Consider the following 20,295-nt stretch of genomic DNA (forward strand, 5'->3'; position numbering starts at 1 on the left):
GCAGCTGTCAGTCTGCTCTCTGTATCTATGATTTAGATACAGAGTCTGTTTCTATTTTGTTTGTTAGTCCATTTTGTTCATTAGAGTCTACATATTAGTGAAATCATATGGTACTCATCTTTCTTTGATGTCCTGATCTCTTCTTTATCTCTTTGACTTCACCTCCCTTTTGCTGGCTTCGTAACCACTTCCCTCCAGCTGCCCCCAACCCTCCCCCTCCCCGCCCCCATCACACTGGCTTCTTCCTTGTTGAGCTCATTGAACTCATCATAGGCATCCCCACCTCAAGGCCTTTGAGCTACTGCCCCCTCTCTTGACACCCTCTCCTGTCCCCTCACCCCCGTATGTCTGCATGACTGACTCACTCATGACCTGCCTCAAATCTGCTCACATGGTCAAGCCAGACCTCCACTGAGCAGGCTGCCCTCTCCTCTTCTCCTCCATTCCCCAAACCTGCCTCATTTTCCTTTGTAGTAATTTTCACTTTCTATGATGCCTCCCTGCACTCTCTTGGACCCAGTTCTCTGCTATCTTAACCTAAGTTGGATGGAAAGTCTAGCTAATGTAATGTTATGTACTGTGGGCACTAATCTAATACTATTCGCTGGAGATGTAAAGATGTACACATTCATCAGCGTATTTATGGAGAGTTTCTGAGCCTGGCTTAGAATGGTAGTATTTTCCTAGTGGGTCTTGACTTTTTCTTAGAGGATGTAGGAAGGGATAAGCTCCCATGGGCTTGCCTTTGATTAAGAATAAAGTTTTAAATCAAGATCTGGATTCCCAAAACCATTGACTGATGGATTTACAATGACCTAGATACAATATTTTCTTGGAAATCACTGTATATTGCTTATGGATACTATAGATCCTCATATTTCATTCTGAAAACTTCCTCAGTGTTCATCTTGAAGAGTCTTATTATACTTAACATAGATTTTCTTAGTTCCTCCTTTACATTTAACTTCAGAATTTGCTTTTTTATTTCCATCTTGAGTCTTTTAAATAGAAATTCGTTGTAAAGTCTGAAAGGATGAAATCCAAATACTCTTAAAACACTGCAGCTCTCTCTGGCCCTAGCCAGTTTGGTTCAGTAATTAGAGTGACAACCTGAGGACTGCAGGGTCACAGGATCGATTTTGGTCAAGGTCACATACTTCCGGTTACTGGCTCTGTCTCAGGCCCTGGTCCAGGTGGGTGCAAGGGTCAACCAATCAATGTCTCTCTCTCTCTCTCTCTCTCTCTCTCTCTCTCTCTCTCTCTCTCTCTCTCTCTCTTTTTCTCTCCCTCCCTTCCATTCTCCCTAAAAAGTCAATGGAAAAAAATATCCTCAGGTGAGGATTAACGACAAAAAGAGATTACAGCTCCCTGCTTTATTTCAAAGCTAAAGTAACTGATAAACTTCCATAAATTAATAATAACCACTATTATTTTCAGTTTATTGAACAGTTTGCACATCACAGACCCTGAAAATACACTTGAGGTGGAATAACATAGTTACTCCTCAAAGACCTTCTGACACTCAGTTCCCTAATGAGTAACGTGGGCACAATAAGAATACCTGCAGTGACCTTGGGGAATTATTTAAAAATGCGCCACGGAATGACATTGGAACGCAAACACAATTAGGAGTGACCCAGAGCCTGCACGTGAGTTGACATCATATTCAGATGCCCTCTGAAATACACATGGTAAAGAAATTATACCTGATAATAAGCTATTCAGAAATTAGAATGTGGGAAAAGAGAACACATTTCCCCAAACTTCTCTCTAATGTGGAGAACTGGGTGGCAGGGATCTTTATGTCTCCATCCCCTGCCGGGAAGCACCACCCTTTCCTTGTCAAGGGGGAATGGCAAGCTTGGAAAATCAAATGTTATCTTGAGAATATTTTAAAAGACTCATCAAAAGAATCCTTTTTTTATTTTAAAGGAAAGTATTAAAGTGAAGTCATGCGTGACTTCACAATTTATGCCGATTTCTCTATAGCGTATAACAATAGGGAGTTTTATCAGATTACATTTTCAGTAAAAAGGAGTTTAAATGATTTCGATGTGATTGCTATTTCAGTCATAAGGGTGACCCTCGCAGGAATGTTTTCCTTTGAGCATCTTAGTTCTGCTCGCACCATCTGTATTTTAACCTGTTCATATGTGGGTGAATGGGAGGAAAAGCAAATCAGTCTGACCTTCAATGTAAAGTCCTTTTAGTATGATCAGAACAGGACTATTTCCAATGCGATCAAGAATGTGGGTTTTGCCCTAGCCAGTTTGGCTCAGTGGATAGAGCGTCGGCCTGCGAACTGAAGGGTCCCGAGTTCGATTTCCGGTCAAGGGCACATGCCCGGATTGTGGACTCGATCCCCAGTAGGGGGTGTGCAGGAGGCAGCCAGTCAATGGTTCTCTCGTCATTGATGTTTCTATTTCTCTCTCCCTCTCCCTTCTTCTCTTAAATCAATAAAAATATTTTTTTTTAAATAAGAAGAAAAGAATGTGGGTTTTAAGTTTCAAAAGCACGTGCCATTGTCAGCTACCTGGGCCGATGGTCATGTGACCACTGCTTGGATGATCATTTTATCTGCACAACTGCCTTCCATCCTCTTGCCCTCGCTGTAGAGTAAGACTTTTGCCTCAGATATATGTTTAGCCACGCTGTTCTATTATAACATATTACACTTTAAAATGATGCAAGGACAAACACTGGACTTCAGCTCCCTGTAGGGTGCCACATATTCTCGCATCATTTCCCTCCTTTTTCTACGTTTTATTCTTGGCAGCTATTTTACCGCGAAACCAGACAAGAAGGAATTATGCAGGAAAATTGCTATCAGTTGCTACCCCTGCTGGATTACAGATCCCAGAACATAATAGCTGTCCCAGGGGTGCCTCTGAGGGCTTGGGCCAAGCCATTAACCACTGTGTACACCTCAGGGAAGAAATGGAATAGACTAGAATGACTCTCCAGCATATAAGGATTTTTTTTATATTTTTTATGTTGTGGATTTTATTTTATTTTAAATATTTTTATTGATTTCAGAGAGGAAGGGAGAAGAAGAGAGATAGAAACATCAATGATAAGAGAGAATCATTGATCGGCTGCCTCCTGCAAGCCCCTCACTGGGGATCAAGCCCTCCACCTGGGCATGTGGCCTAACTGGGAATCGATCCGTGACCTCCTGCTCCGTAGGTCAGTGCTCAACCACTGAGCCACTCAAGCTGGGCTTATTTTATTGACTTGAGAGAGAGAGGAAGGGAGAGGGATAGAGAGATAGAAACATCAATGAGAGAAACATCGATCAGCTGCCTCATATACGCCCCACAGTGGGGATCAAGCCCACAACCCAGGCATGTGCCCTGAACAACCGGGAATCGAACCTCGATCAGTTTTCCCTTTGCCTCTGAGAAAGTGTCAGAGATGGGGAATACCTCGCTCCATACACTTCCTCTTGTTTACCTTATCTTTGAGTTTTAAAATAACTTTTGGAGCCCATTTTCCCTTGTTTCCTGAGGTGACTTTTGATAAGAAGACGGAGTGTAGAAAACACATTAGAGTCGGTTGTCATTCTTAGCTGGCCTCCTGAGGGAGGTTGAGCAAGTCACGTTATCTTTCGCACACCCTGCTCCTCCCGTGTAAGATGGGAGTGAGGATGCCCTCCCTGCCTCTGCAAATCATACCTCATTAGATTTGCTGACGGTATCAATGTCTTAGCGCTGCCATAACAAATTATCACAAACTGGGGGGTTTAAACCAACAGAGGTCTATTCTCTCACAGTGCTGGAGGCCAGACATCTGAAATCAAGGTGTGGGCAGGACCACACCCCTGCAGGGACTCTAAAGGGGAGTCCATTCTCTGGCTCTTCCCCTTCCTATTGGCTGTGGGCATCCCCTGCCAATCATAGCACGGCCGCATCATGCCAGGGTCTGCCTCCGTGGTTACATTTCCTCTTTCTTTACCCTGTGCCAACTCTCCCTCTGCTTCACTCTCACAAGGACACCTGTTACTGCACTTAGGGTCTGCCAGGTACTCCCAGATGAACTCATCTCTGGGTTCTTAATTGAATTACATCTGCAAGACCCTTTCCAAGTAAGGTAGCATTTACAGGAGGTGGACATGTCTTTTTGGCGGTCACCATTCAGATCACTTCACTAAACGCCATTTTTATATGATCTAAAAATAAATGTATTTTGCCCAACCTGCTTGGCTCAGTGGTGAGCATCGACCTACGAACCAGAAGGTCACCATTTGATTCGCGGTCAGGGCACATGCCTAGGTTGCAGGCTCAATCCCCAGTGTGGGGCATGCAGGAGGCAGCCGATCAATGATTCTCTCATATTTGATGTTTATCTCTCTCTCCCTCTCCCTTCTTCTCTGACATCAATAAAAATATATTTTAAAAATCTTTTAAAACTCCATTTTATAGTAATAACTGAGAAAGAATATATGTAGCTACTTAAGTAATTTTAGAAGATGCTTAAGTGTCACAGTTTACTGAGGAGTCCTAAATTTCATAAACTACAAAGCACAGCCTACCCTCTGTATATTTCCTCTGCCAAGAGACCCTCATGGAGATATTTATAGAACTAACTGTGTTGCATGGCTATCCTGAAATAACGTTTTGTGTTAAAGATATGCTAATTCATTTTGTGTACTTATAAATGACGGACTAAACCTGAAGTCAGATGTTCGTCTAAAAACTGCCAAAGGAATTCACAATCATGTTTTTCTAAAGCCAAAGTAAACCTTGGTCAATATTTTATGGCTAGATAATACTTTTTAACTAAATATTAGCAGATGTGGTGATGAGATAACACTCAGGTAAACATTGTGATTCTTGACATCAGGGGGCCTGGTGGACAATCTAATGAAAACAGAAAGAGTGACGAATGGTCTAATTAGGTGGCTCTGCTGCAGGCTTAGTGTTGGTACACTTTCAGTGAATTATGTAGGAAGTTACAATGGCACCGGAGGAAACTGACTTTGCAGAGCCTTCGTTTTTATTAATTCATTACAGCCTGATTATTTCCAATAAGACATAGTAGCTATGGTAATAGACATACATAAATAAAGTGTTGATGTTAAGAACTTGGCTTCACATTTATAGATATTGGATACTGTGTACACATGTTTCTGATACTCGGAAAGCTCCTGGATTTTAGTATCTTTACTGCCTTGCCAGGTTTTTATAAATCAACAACAGACACCACAATGATAAGAACTTAATTAAATCTCTTGCCCACTGAACAGAGGGCCATTTTCCCTTTGTTTTGACCTTCTTGCCATTTTCATTCCATTTGAATTGATCAGGAATCTTTGAATTAAATTTGCAAGTCAAATGCCAGAAGGCATTTCTCAAAAAAAGGCATACTATCTACTGATCTTCTCTTCATCTACTCTTTTCTGTCATAAATATTTGTCTGGCAACCGCCTTCATTAACTCCGGCTCCTTGTTGCTGCTGCTTCCATCTAAAAGCTAAACAAAAGCCAGAGCTCCAGGATTTCCAATAAATGGGACCTAGACTGAAATAAAAGTTCTGCAGCAGGGCAGCGGTGCAGATGACTACCCTGAAACACACTGAGAATTTAGATTTTTTCTGCTTTCTTATATATACACACACACACACACACATACACACACACACACATAGATTTTTGTTATTGATTTCAGAGAGGAAGAGAGAAGGAGAGAGGGATGGAAATATCACTGATGAGAGAGAATCATTGATTGGTTGCCTTCTGCACACTCCACACTGGGGATGTAGCCTGCAACCCAGGCATATGCCCTGATGGGGAATCAAACTGTGACCTCCTGGTTCAGAGCTTGATACTCAACCACTGAGCCCCACAAGCCATGCTCTGCTTTCTTTTACCTGAAAAAAAAAGAAATGACACTGTGGAAAGAACATGGGATATTTCAATAATAATGATAATAATTTTTTCATTAAAAATGCGGAGTAAATAATAGGAAAGGGAGGGAGGGAAGGAGAGAGGAAAGGGAGGGAGGAAATGAAGGAGGGGAGGAGAGGAAGAAGGAAGGAAGGAAGGAAGGAAGGAAGGAAGGAAGGAAGGAAGGAAGGAAGGAAGGAAGAAAGGAAGGAAGGGAGGAAGGGAGGAAGGGCGGAATAGGGGCAGGGTACAAACAGCATTCTAATAAGGATATTAACATTGTATGAAAGGATGCTGTATGTTGATTTGCAACTCTAAATGAATAAAAACCTGAGTATCAATAATCAAAGAAGAAATTCCTCCTAGACTAACCATATGAGGTACTTATTCAGACTATATGTTCCCGCCCTCTGAATGTAAGTCATTCAGTTTCAGCTCAAGAGAATCCTGGTGTGCACCTCTTAAATATGGTATTGCAGTTATTTTAGAACAAGTTTTCCCTCTCTGAGCCCTCTCTATTTCAATCTAATCATCCTCAGTTTATTGCTTATGTTACATGATGATATGAGGCATGTCTGGGGAGACACTTGGAAACTATCAATATTTCTTAGGCTATATGTTGTTTCCAATAGCCTGAAATTGAACTTCCTCAATGACTTATTTTGAACCACATGTAATTCTCTATGACAGAATAACATACGAGATATAAGTAGGAGTCCCACAAAATATGGGTTACATAGTCATTTATTCAGCAAATGTTGGCTGAGTACTCATTATGCATCTAAAATTGGTTCTTTGTTACTTAGAAGTTCCCTACTTTATTTCTGTATCCCTGGTGTCTATTCTATCCCCACTGCTATATTATTTCTTTGTAATAAAAGCTGTGATGAAAAATAAAGGTTTTTAGAAGAATACATAACTAATTTATCTGGGGAGATCAGGGACAACTAATGAAGGAAATTAGCCACAAAGAAGCAATACTAAGCAAAGATATAAAGAATGCATAAATATGGACAATTCAAATTTAGGCTAAAGAGGGGTAGAGAAATATCAGGAAGAAGAAAAAAACAGCCAAGATGGTGTGGTTCAATGGTTGAGCATCCATCCATGAACCAGGAAATCACGGTTTGATTCCCAGTCAGGACACATGCCTGGGTTGTGGGCTCGAACCCCAGTACGGGCAACCAGTTACTGATTCTCTCTCATCATTGATGTTCCGATCTCTCTCTCCCTCTCCCTTCCTCCCTCTTAAATCAATAAAGCATATTTATTTTTTAAAATGTTTTTTAAAAAGAAGGAAAAATAAATAAATATGAAAACCCTGAAGAGAGAAAACCTTTGGCTCAGAAAAGGCCAAGTCAGACCCTGACCGGTTTGGCTCAGTGGATAGAGCATCAGTCTGCGGACTCAAGGGTCCCAGGTTCCAGTCCGGTCAAGGGCATGTACCTTGGTTGCGGGCACATCCCCAGTAGGGAGTGTGCAGGCGGCAGCTGATGGATGTTTCTCTCTCATCGATGTTTCTAACTTTCTATCCCTCTCCCTTCCTCTCTGTAAAAAAATTAATAAAATATATTTTTTGAAAAAGGCCCAGTCAGAGAGAACGGAGAGAGAGAAAGAATGTCAGGACATGAAGCTGGGTCACTGGGCAGGGACTAGACCATGCAAGTCACATGGGAAGAAAAATAAATCTTCAATCTGCAAGAAAGAGTCTACATTTACTTAGCAAGTTTCTAATGAATCAGTTAGGTGATCAGTTCCTTAAAACTGAAAGCATTCCAAACAAAAGTGGGTTAACCAACATGACCAGGGTTATGATGAGGATCTTTGCTGGAGACCTAGAGTAGAGCTGGGACTTAGGCTAGTCTCCTTCAAGGGGGTTCCAATCCAGTGAGATAACACATATATTTTATGGAATAGTATCTGTCTCTATAATGTCAAAATCATTGCATAAAAATTCTGAGTTTTTTTTCTTTCTATTTTTTAAAGCCATATTGTTTTAAATATGTTTTTATTTATTTCAGAGAGGAAGAGCAAGGGAGAAAGAGGAACATCTATGATGAGTGAGAATCATTGATCAGCTGCCTCCTGCATACCCCCGACTGGGGAATCCAGCCCATAACCTGGGCATGTGCCCTGACCAGAAATCCATCCATGACCTCCTGGTTCATAGGTCAATGCCCAACCACTGAGCCATGCCAGCTGGGCTTTTTCTATTTTTTTATAACAAGTAAAATAATAATTTAAAAAAACACGCTCTAGCCAGTTTGGCTCAGTGGATAGAGCGTCAGCCTGGGGACCAAAGGGTCCCTGGTTCGATTCCAGTCAAGGGTGCGTACCTTGGTTGCAGACTCCTCCCCAGCCCAGACCCTGGTCGGGGCTTGTGCAGGAGGCAACCAATCAATGTGTTTCTTCACATCGATGTTTCTCTCTGTCTTTCTCTCTCTTCTACTCTCCCTAAAAATCAATGGAAAAATATTCTCGGATAAGGATTAACAAAAATAAAAATTTAAAAATCTTAAAGCTGGAAGAGCAATAAGTGAAATTGCTACTGTAGTTCATGGATGTGGCAGGGGTACATGCTCTCTCATTACAAGGCAGGACCGAGGCACATGACTGTGCATTTAGGAATAGGTGTGGCCAAGGATAGTCAGAGAGATGGAAGCCACTGGAGAACAGAAAACGTGAAGAGTCTCTCACCAGGCAATGCCAAAGCGCCCTGTGCATTTCCTCTTCCTCGCCTCTGTACCCTTCGTGGTGCCCATCCCAGCTGGACTTGCGACAATTCCATATTGTTCCTTCCTCTTTAAAGCTTCTTGTCATCTTCAGACTTTCTGGAGATTGAAGAGACATTCAAACCAAACTTTGAGTTCTTTCTTTAGCTTGTCCAGGTTAACCACAGGCTTAGCGTCAGATGACAGGTCTTTTGATGGATTTGAAGAAATTCCAAATTTAGCTCCCCAGCAGCTTTTTTTTTTTTTCTTACTTGATTTCAGAGAGAGGGAGAGAGAGAGAGAAACATCAACGATGAGAGAGAAACATTGATCGGCTGCCTCCTGCACACACCCCCACCCGGGAATTGAGCCTGCAACCCGAACCTGTGCCCGGACTTGGAATCGAACCGTAACCTTCTGGTTCATAGGTCAATGCTCAACCACTGAGCAACCCTGGTTGGGCCAGGCCCCAGCAGCTTTCTTGGTCTCCAAGCTCACAGGTACATTAAATCCTTCAGCTCTCTTCTGCATTCTCTCAGTCTGTGCTATTTCAAATATAATTATTACCACTTTCTTTTCTGCTGCCACATCAATAGTTTTTTTCAGGGGCCTCATCCTCTTTGACAGGCAGTTCTATGGGCTTGGGTTCTTCTTCCTGTTTCATCTCCCAGTTCATCTTCTTCATTTGCCTCCTCTTCAGCATGTTCTTCAAGATAGGCCTGGAGCCCGTTGATGAGATCTTGTTTTTTTTTGTTTTGTTTTGTTTTGTTTTTTAATGAGATCTTGTTTTATTTCCTTGGTCTCCAAACCACTAGCAAGAAGGAAAAATCAACCCCCCCCCAAAAAAAAAAAAACAAACACAAAAACAGCTAAGCTTGTGTGTCTCAGTTGTTGAGCATCAACCTATGAACCAGGAGGTCAGGGTTTGAATCCTGGTTGGGGCACATGATCCCCAGTGAGCTTGATCCCCAGTGTGAGATGTGCAGGAGGCAGCCGATCAATGATTCTCTCTCATCATTGATATTTCTCTCTCTCTCATTCTCCCTTCCTCTCTGAAATCAATAAAAATGTATTTTAAAAAGGATAGTCCTCCAACTGCTAGCTGGGGGGAGAGGAAGTCCTGGGTCTTGGCTGAATCTGTTTGGAGTGGAGTTTCCATCTAACAGAGCTGGGAGCAGGGATGGAAGAGGTGGGTTCTGACTCACACACCACAGTCTCACCATTCTTACCAAGCTCTGGTAGATTTCCTTGAGTAACTGTTTCTTCATTTGCTGCTTGCCTCAGGAACATTTCCTGAGATGATACATGGTTTTCCTTTTATAATTCTCACCAGTTTCACTGGGGAGTGATTCTGTGGTGCTCCTCAAACTATCGTGCTGAAGTGGAACTTTGTGAGGAGAGATATTTTTATAAGTAAAAAGAACGGCTTAGAAGATTACTGGAATTAAAATCGATGTCTAAAACATTTTCATTTTATACACCAGCAACAATGACTTGAAAATATAATTTTAAACAGGTTATATTTACCAGAGCAAAAAATATACACACCAATAATAAATCTAACAGAAGATGTAAAATTCTCCTGCAGCTAAAATTAAAACATTGTGGTGAAGTATATTAAAGAAAATAATAAAACTACAATCTTAATATAGAAGACTAAAGACCATAAAGAAATCAATTCTCTCAAAATTCATTTATATTGTAATATAATTTTGACTTAAGTTCTTATGGGGATTTTCACAAAACTTGCTAATCGGATTCTATATTTGTTAGAGATTAGTAAATGAACAAGAAGAGCCAAGATACTCTTGAAGAACACGATAGGGGAAAACATTCAGATTCATTATCAAGTTTATATACATAAAAAGCATGGTATTGATGCACCATTAGAAAAACAGAGCATTATATCATAATAGAGAGCCCCTAAGAGGATGTTTTAAAGGAACAAATCAGAACTTCATAGAAGATATTTGTGGCAGGTAGATTTAAAAAGAAGTATTTTAAATACACGAATTTGAAATGTGCTGATATACGGTGATTTTTATGTGTATGGAGTTTTTATGTTAATGACAGCTTTATTTGGTCTAATAAAATAACTTAGCACAATCATTAATAAATATAAACACCAATCAAAAAAATGTTTTCTTGAAACTGTTTTTATTGATTTTTAGAGAGAGGAGGGGAGAGGAAAAGAGAGAGAGAGAGAGAGAGAGAGAAACAGGTGTTGGCTGTTTTCTGCACACCCCCTACTGGGGATTGAGCCTGAAACCAGGGTATGTGCCCTGACTGGGAATGGAACCGGTGACCTTTTGGTGCATGGGATGACACCCAACCAAATGAGCCACACTGGCCAGGGAAAATAATTTTGTTTTGTTGTTGTTGTTAATCCTCACCTGAGTATATTTTCCCATTGATTTTTAGATAGTGTAAGAGAGGAAGAAACAGAGAGCAATATTGATGTGAGAGAGACACATTGATTTGTTGCCTCGCGGCACACAACCTAACCATGACCGGGGATTGAGCCTGCAGCCGAGGTGCATGCCCTTGACCCGAGTTGAACCTGGATCCCTTCAGTCCATGCTCTATCCACTGAGCCAAAACGGCTAGAGTCAAAGTGATTTTTAAAAAAATATTTTATTTTTTATTTTTTATATAGTTTTATTGATTTCAGAAAGGAAGGGAGAGAGAGAAAGATAGAAACCTCAATGATGAGAAAGAATCATTGATAGGCTGCCTCCTGCACAACCCCTACTGGGGATCAAGCCCACAACCTGGGCATATGCCCTTGACTGGAAGCAAACTCAGGACCCTTTGTTCCACAGGCTGATGCCCTATCCACTGAACCAAACTGCCTAGGGCCAAAATGACTTTTTTTAAAGTGAGTTAGCAAGTAGAAAATTGACCTTGCCTGGGAGTAGCAGGTAAAATTTAGTAAAAATGACTCATGGACTGCCTTTAAGCAGTCAATAATTTTCTGTATGTAGGAGAACAAATGCCAGGAGTAGTAAGATATACGGGTCTGAGCTTAGTGTCAGAACCACCAATGTTTTTTCTATGCAATAAAGGATAGGCCTTTGGCTTTGCAAGAATAATATTCCTGCTGCATTTTCTAAATGTTCATTATAGATTGTTTTAGAGAGAGAATATATAAAGATGGTTTCTTACATAAATAATGTCAACCACAAAAGGGGAAAGGCCTCCTTGTAATTTTATTAATTGCATCTTGAAGAACAACTCCTATATTCTGTTTTGAACTATGGTGTATGAAACCATCTACAAATGTTCCTCGCACTAATTAACCGTACTCAGACTTGGCATACACTTTCTGAAAATTTCACACAGCTGTATATTCTGTATCGGGTTGTGAGATAATGCTCTCCTGCTTTTAGCTTAGTGGTACTTCCTTCTAGGCCATGGAAATGAAGACCACTGGGTCGTTTGCTATATCACTGTTTAACTCCATTAGAGACATTGTAGGGTTTTTTGGCTCTTAAAATTACTAGACAATGAAGCACAACCAGAAGAAATTTAGGAAAAAAAAAAGTTGACTAAGAATGTTTTTTTCTGTCTGACTGCTTAATAGTAAGGCATTAGAGGCCTGCTTATACCTTAAACCAGGGATGGGGAACATCTGGCCTGCGGGCCATATAAGGCCCATGAAATCATTTGGTCTGGCCCTGCCAAGGCGTTAGAGGTGAGTTAATTAAATGCTTGACCAAATATAGCGGGCTAATTTTTAAGTTGAGAATTTGGATTTTGTATGGCCCGCAAGTGATATTGTAAATGTCCAAATGGCCCTTGGCAGCAAAAAGGTTCCCACCCCTGCTACACAAAGAAAAAATAAATATAATTAATGCATCTGTTTTAGGGAATGACTATCATTTTTTTGGGAATCTGGTTATAGAACTATATGGTACAAAAGATTTAATACAGTTACTTGAAGTCATTTGCATAGACTATCTTTTCATGTATTTGATTGTTCTGTAAACAATAAGACACTGATGACCAGGAGTTGGACAGCAATGGTTTGGAATCCCTGCCTTAATATGCAACAATGAGGTAGCCAAATGTTTCCAAACTTGCCAAAATTTATAAAGAAATTCCAACTGAAATCATCATTTTGCCCAGAAAACATTGTACACATTTACCAAAATTATGTTCGTTTGCTTTTGGTGGGAAAACCAGTCTGAGATAATTAATATTCCTAATTTGAACAGATATTTCTTTCATTAATCAAAATGAAAAAACATATTAATAATTAATATATGTAATACAATTATAGTTCATGAGACAGGGATGGAGATAAGAAAAAGTATCACTTGGGGGGTGAAATTTTGAGAACTGTAGGGCCAATGCCTACTCACTGACCAGCTTTACTTTGAACTGATCTTTAAATGTTGCCTAAATGTCCTTAAGTGTTGACTCAGATAACCAATATAAATCTCCAGATAATTAATTGATACATGTGAAATGGAACACTTTTCCCTATGACTTTTCATTTTATTCTTACCTGTGTAATCACTGCAGGTCTTCTCTACAAGTTTTTAATATATGTGCCCTATCTCCTCCAATTGGCAGTACATAGGACTTTACCACTTTAGTATAAATGCTCTAGAGCAACGGTTCTCAACCTGTGGGTCACGACCCCTTTGGGGGTCAAACGACCCTTTCACAGAGGTCGCCTAAATACATCCTGCATATCAGATATTTACATTATGACTCATAACAGTAGCAAAATTACAGTTATGAAGTAGCAACGAAAATAATTTTATGGTTGGGGGTCACCACAACATGAGGAACTGTATTAAAGGGTTGCGGCATTAGGAAGGTTGAGAACCGCTGTTCTAGAGTGTGCACAACCTCTTAGTTACCTGTAGAGTCAACAAATTGCATTGTTTTGTATGTCATAGTGTCATGTAGTCTATCTTTTAACCCAGAGCTTCTCAAACATGTCTTCCAACTGTGGTGAGATTCTGTCCCACCAATTTTACATGATCAGGATAAGTGAGAGAAAATTAAGCTTATTGTGGGACTTGGGATAATTTGGGTCTTCTGCAAGGACACTTTTTCTTAAATAAAAGACATAGTTCTCATTTACAAGATGATGATAAAACTTCATTAATTTATCATGGGGCCCTATTCTTTGGACGTGTTTGGGTATGGATGTGTGGTCCACGCCAATTGGGAAAATGGGAAGAGGCCTGGCTGGTATGACTCAGTGGATTGAGCATCTTCCCATGGACCAGGAGGTCCCAGTGTTGATTCCCGGTCAGGGCACATGCCCGGGTTGTGGGCTTGATCCCCAGAAAGGAGCATACAGGAGTCAACTGATTGATGTATCACTCATCGATGTTTCTCTCTCTCTCTCTCCCTCTCCTTTCCTCTCTATCTAAAAATCAATTTTAAAAAAACATATTTTAAAAAATTGGAAGAGGAGAAGGGCAAAGAGCCCGAGTGGCCCAGTGGAGTCGGGTGGCTTTGAGGCTCACAGAGGATTTAGGAACTAGAAAAACAAGTGTTGCTTGGGCAGCCATTTTTGAAACGATGCACGCAATTGTGATTTTCACCTTTTCCAGATAATTCCCTCAGCATTTTGGCCAAGCATAATGGATTCAACCGTCAGAAGCAGGAAGTCTACCTTTTGCCAATCGTCATCAGTGACAGCGGGAACCCTCCTCTGAGCAGCACCAGCACGCTGACCATCCGGGTCTGTGGCTGCAGCAGTGATGGTGTTGTCCAGTCCTGTAATGTGGAAGCTTACGTCCTTCCGATTGGACTCAGTATGGGCGCCCTAATTGCTATATTGGCGTGCATCATTTTGCTGCTAGGTATGTATTTCCTTCATAGCCTCATGGTTCCCATTTTTCTGGTTCATCAATGACTGTACATAAGGACAGCAAACCCTGACCAAGCCAGACATCCAGCATGCTTTTGGAAAGAGGAACTCTTTTGGACTTCTCCTAGCTCTGAGATCACTAAGAGGAGGTGAGGAGAAAAATGGTTGTGATGGTAAATGTCGGACCCTAGCCAGTTTGCCCTGGTCCAGACATGTGGGAGGCAACCAATTGATGTGTCTCTCTCACATTGATGTTTCTCTCTCTGTCTCTCTCTCTCCCTTGCACTCTCTCTAAAACTCAATAGTAAAAAAAAAATAGTAAATGTCCAATTGGAGATGACTATTCAGTGCCTTTTTCAGTGCCATCACCAGTGAAAATATAGACTAAGCCAAATGGTGGGGGAAGTGGGGATGGGCCTTATGTGGTTACAACAGCATCTATTATAAAGAAGACCTCCAAATCTGATGCACACCCGCTGGCTGCAATAAATATGTGTCCAAAACACTCTTTTATTCAGTTTATGGATTGGGTTGCTGAGTCCATCTGATCACAAAGTTTGGTGAGATAAAAAGAAAAAAATAAGCAAACAAAAAATATATTTTTTTCTTCACGATCACATTGTCTTCCTGAGATGTTTTTCTTGATATTAAAATCAAATAGCATTCTCTCAAAATTGAGAGTTCATCCTTCATAAAGGTATTTTGCTTAATTCTCACGGCAATGATATTAAAGCAATAGTCTCATAAGTTTTAGAATAATGACCCTCCCTCTGAACCTACAAGGTGTGTGTGTTGCTCATACGACTAAATGCGAGTTGGCTAACTGTTCTTTCATGTGTGTTTTTCCTACAGTCATCGTGGTGCTGTTTGTAACTCTGCGGCGACATAAAAATGAGCCATTAATTATCAAAGATGATGAAGATGTACGAGAAAACATCATTCGCTACGACGACGAAGGAGGCGGGGAGGAAGACACGGAGGCCTTTGACATCGCCACTTTACAAAACCCGGATGGAATTAATGGATTTTTACCCCGTAAGGATATTAAACCAGATTTGCAGTTTATGCCAAGGCAAGGGCTGGCTCCAGTTCCCAATGGTGTTGACGTGGATGAATTTATAAATGTGCGGCTACACGAGGCAGATAACGACCCCACAGCCCCGCCCTATGACTCCATTCAGATTTATGGCTATGAAGGCCGGGGGTCAGTGGCGGGCTCCCTCAGCTCCTTGGAGTCCACCACCTCAGACTCAGACCAGAATTTTGACTACCTCAGTGACTGGGGTCCCCGCTTTAAGAGACTGGGTGAACTATACTCTGTTGGTGAAAGTGACAAAGAAACTTGACAGTGGATAATCAATCAACCCATGGAACTGAGCATTCTGTAATATTCTAGGGTCACTCCCCTTAGATACAGCCAATGTGGCTATTTGTTTTAGAGGCAAGTGTAGCACCAATCATCTATAAACTCAACTACATTTTAATGTTGAACCAAAAAAAATGGATAATAAAAAGTCTATGTTAGGAGGTGATAAATCTTGTGGAGTGTGCATTAAACTATGTGGAGTGTCTAGAAGTCGTTGGATAGTTGCTATGTACGTGACCACACAGACAAAGATGGGGATCCTGGCTCATGCTTAGGGAAAAAACATAGTTTTAAAAGAGGAAAAAAATCAAAATTAAAAGGTGCTTTCTTAGACAAAATGGACCTGCAAGGAATTTGCTGCTGAGATGTGTCTTCTGCAAGGATTTTTATAAATGCGAATGGTTTTTTTCCCCTTCACCAATAAGGATCCCGCCACACACGATAAAGCAATACTCGGTCGGCTGTACATTCTGACTTTTGGGAGTTTGGGAAGGCCTCCTAAGATTACACGGTACAGTGACCACACATTGTACATAATTGTTGGCCCCACTCATCAGAGACGGAATAGCATCTTTAAATATTGTGTCGAGCCTTAATAAAATAGTCACATGTTCCTAATCCATTCCAAGGTGGGGTTTGCCAACGCAGTGGTGGGAGGAGAGAAATCCCACGGGACAGGCTTGTTTTTAAGAAGCAGGATTACTCCTTCCCTCCACTTCATCTTGTTCCACAAGGACACAAAGATAGACTATGTCACGCAGTGGACAACGTCAGAGACAGATGGTTTTATTTGTTTAATCCTCAAAATAAATATTTTATTGATGTCCATTAATGCGTTTATTTATTAAGGTTGGTAACCTATAGATGAAGGGACTATATGGAGAAAAAAAAGATAAATTATATCCATTAATAATCCTTTAGATTGTTTTATATAAATATATATATATATATACACACACACACAATGAATGTTTAATACATGTACATTTTGATGAGCTGAGTATGGCAGGCAATATTCTGACCAGGGAGCGAATAGTCTCTTTAGTGTAGAAAGTGTTATTGTGACTGGTGATGGCAGGAACAGCATTTTCCCAGAGAAACTTTTGGACTGTTTTCTATTTTGTTCATACTCCTAGTATTTGGTGTTTTTACTACAAGCACAAACATCTGAAAGTATATTGATCCGTGTGAATATTTAAACTCTAGACTTTTAGATACCTACATAACGCCCTGCCCAACAGACATGCTTCAAGTCACCCCACAATGTTTTAGAGCAGGAACCGATTTGTACATAATTTTACTGCTTCTGTTTTCAGCACTTCTCTCCCCGATCCTCATGGTGAGACACAGAACATCTTAGAGCCCAAAAGAGAACAGCCCTAGCAGATGTGAGCATATTCAATTTGTAATACCAACCTGACATTTAGGAGTAGAGAAATGTATGATACAACCGAACTACTACGACATGCAGATCATTTTAATTTTCTACTTTGCTTTAATGCAATATTGTTTATTTACTCCATGTATTGTATTCAGAGAAACTCCTGTATTGTTTCCTACTTTGTGAAATATATTTTTATAAATACCTTTGTTGTCTTCACTTTTCTTTTCCCCAATCAGATGAAGACCTACTACGAGAGTCTAACTAGAATTCTAGAGCATTCAACTAAATTATTGCAAGAATCACCTTTATTTGTAAGAACTTTTATATAAAGAACCAAGGATGTGAAATGGCTTGATCACACCATCTCAGGCACTGGCTTGGGCTGCCTGAAAAGAACATGACTTTGGCTAGAAAACTGAAGGTACCAATTTTTGGAGGCTACTTCTACCATGATAGAAACAAAATATTTAAATATGATACTTAGAATTGACAACTCTCCAGTGACTTAAATGAGGCCTTACTGAGTTTTTGTTGCCTGAGATTCATCCATAGTTTGTCCTTTATGTGTATCATGATAGCTGTTGAATGTGTTTTTGGAGGTCAAAGTGATTGCCCCAAATGATTTCAAAACACACTAGGATTTGGAACAATGTCTGAAACAAATATTTGGTGAGTGTAAATTATTAATAGTAGTATTAGTAATAATATTCACTAATAATATTCTAACTACCTTACACATTCTAAACCAAGGTAAGATGATTACTTTATCTCTTGCATACCAGACTCATTTCTAGTATATTTCTCAGTGAAGTGCCATAAAGTACAGATTTATAAACATGTTTAACAAAAATCATGCTAATTTTAGGAATATAACATCCATATCCTCCAACCTTGGAAATCAATAGGATAATCACCTATGATGGTTTCCATGAGCAGGAGATAATGTCTGGTATACCAGTTGCCCAAAGCTCACCTCAGAATTCACTTTGCCCATAGAGACAGCATGAAAGTGTGGGTCTCTTGCTGATTTTGTTGTTGCCATCACCATGCTATCACTTGGTGCTTAAAAACCCATTTAAGTTGTTATAATATGGAATCAAGTATGTTTATTACTAGGACTTAACTATATTTTTAGTGTACCCTGAATTTAAATAAAGGTCCAAGGAACACACATGCATTCTCATTCTCTCTCTCTCTCTCTCTCTCTCTCTCTCTCTCTCTCTCTCTCTTACATACACACACATCTAGACTTAACTACTTTTTACTTTAGCAATAGACTTTCCAGGATTTCTTTAACCAAGAGAAGGCATGAGCGTTCCCAAACTTTTAGAATTTGAGAACCCCATGTTCAACTCTTTAAATAATACATATTTTTAACTTTATCAAAGTGACTGTTTTTGTCTCTGTGCACTGTTTTCTGTTGCATAGGCATTTTAATGTGTCTATAGATCCCAACCATTAGTCCTTTCCCATTCTTCTACCAAATGGAGAAGAACCATTGAGTTGATGCAAAGTGAGACAAAATCATCTCCCTCTACCTATCTCACAATTCAGGCTCCTATGTGGGGAGATGACGCATCCCTGAGTGATTGGTCATCACATAGATCAATTCAGCCTCGACCCTGTCCACTAATTGATCAAATCAAATTATAAAAATGTCTTTTAAACATCCATATATGTACAGTCTAGATCAGGGGTGGGCAAACTTTTTGACTCGAGGGCCACAATGGGTTCTTAAACTGGACCGGAGGGCCGGAACAAAAGCATGGATGGAGTGTTTGTGTGAACTAATATAAATTCAAAGTAAACATCATTACATAAAAGGGTACGGTCTTTTTTTTTTTTTTAGTTTTATTCATTTCAAACGGGCCGGATCTGGCCCGCGGGCTGTAGTTTGCCCACGGCTGGTCTAGAGAATTAAGGGCCCATTCTTTACAGTAATCTTTGATGAGTATAGTTATTTTAAGATTAAAAATAACTTACAATAGGATGGTTAAACGATGCTAGAAATTAAATTCAAGTGTTAACCTTGCCACACAGAATTGTGATTTCTAGATTATGAACAATGAAAATGTTCTGAGGGAAAATGTGTGGGTAAGTGTTTGTGTGTATACAAAATAAAAGAAAACCTAGATTCACTGGCATCACCCGTGAAACAAGAATGCTTAGAAAGAGCCAAGTGTGTCTTTGGGAGCGTTTGTTTAATCAGATGCTTAAAATAAGACAGGTCTCTGCATGAGACCTAGAAATCTCCTAGGAACAGCCAGATTTCACACTGAGTCTCAGTGGAGTTCTGGGCTGGGCTGCATTTTGGAGAAGGAAATGCGGGTGCTGAGAGCTAAGTAGCCAATTACTCTTTATAGCCACATAAGGACTGGAGGCAAGTGGGCCCTTCCAACAAGTTGTATTATGCGATCACGGGCTTTGCAGGGGATCTCACGAATGTATAACCTTCTGATTGCCTTTTTGATTGAAAGTTCCATCTGAGATCAGGGCAGTGCAAAGCAGTAATAAGATTTCAAAAATTCCCATCACTGGCACTGTAGGAAAAGCTGAGCATGACTGAAATCCTATTATTGTCAGTCAAAAAGATAAGGTAACAGTGGGCATCGCTATAAAAGCTATATGAATGCACAATTTAAACAGGCATATCAACATTGAATATATGTGTGTGTATGTGTACACATACATACACACACATACACACACGTACGCATATGCCCAATTAAGTTACCAGGGATTAATTTGTAATTTTTTTTGTCTCACAATATCACACACTACCCCAAACCCGGGATGGTGGCTTTTTGTTTTTCTGACTGTAACCTTGAATTTGAAAGCCATTGGATTGAGGGTAAAGGGTTTTTAATGCAGGTTTCTATTTGAGAACAAAATAGTGGCTCATAATACCCGGGATTAGAATTAAATGCATCACATTGTGAAACTGGACTTAGATGTTTGTATGTGCTTTTGTTGTTTTTTTCTGGAGAAAATAGTTGTAGAATGCATTTTGTAGGAAATAGTTTTCATAATATTTTTATTTTCCTCAATTACAGTACTGTTCTATTTGTGTACAAACTTTCTTAGCAAAGTGACTCATTTGGCCAGACAGTGTTG

At 40.1% G+C, this 20,295-nt stretch overlaps 1 protein-coding gene and 1 pseudogene across 1 annotated transcript in view; one reads left to right on the top strand and one right to left on the bottom strand.

The window, feature by feature from the left end:
- Positions 1-16,046, top strand: part of CDH8 (cadherin 8) — a 289,616-nt gene extending 273,570 nt beyond the window's left edge. Inside the window, exons 10-11 of the mRNA XM_023760322.1 lie at positions 14,172-14,423; positions 15,284-16,046. Of these exons, the coding sequence (XP_023616090.1) occupies positions 14,172-14,423; positions 15,284-15,777 (746 nt within the window). The 3' untranslated portion in view covers positions 15,778-16,046. The remainder of the gene's footprint in view (positions 1-14,171; positions 14,424-15,283) is intronic.
- On the bottom strand, positions 8,578-10,439 carry LOC111827525 (annotated as a pseudogene).
- Positions 16,047-20,295: the final 4,249 nt, after the last annotated feature.

Source organism: Myotis lucifugus, unplaced genomic scaffold (assembly GCF_000147115.1).
Source record: "Myotis lucifugus unplaced genomic scaffold, Myoluc2.0 scaffold_179, whole genome shotgun sequence".
Classification (NCBI taxonomy): Eukaryota; Metazoa; Chordata; class Mammalia; order Chiroptera; family Vespertilionidae; genus Myotis; species Myotis lucifugus.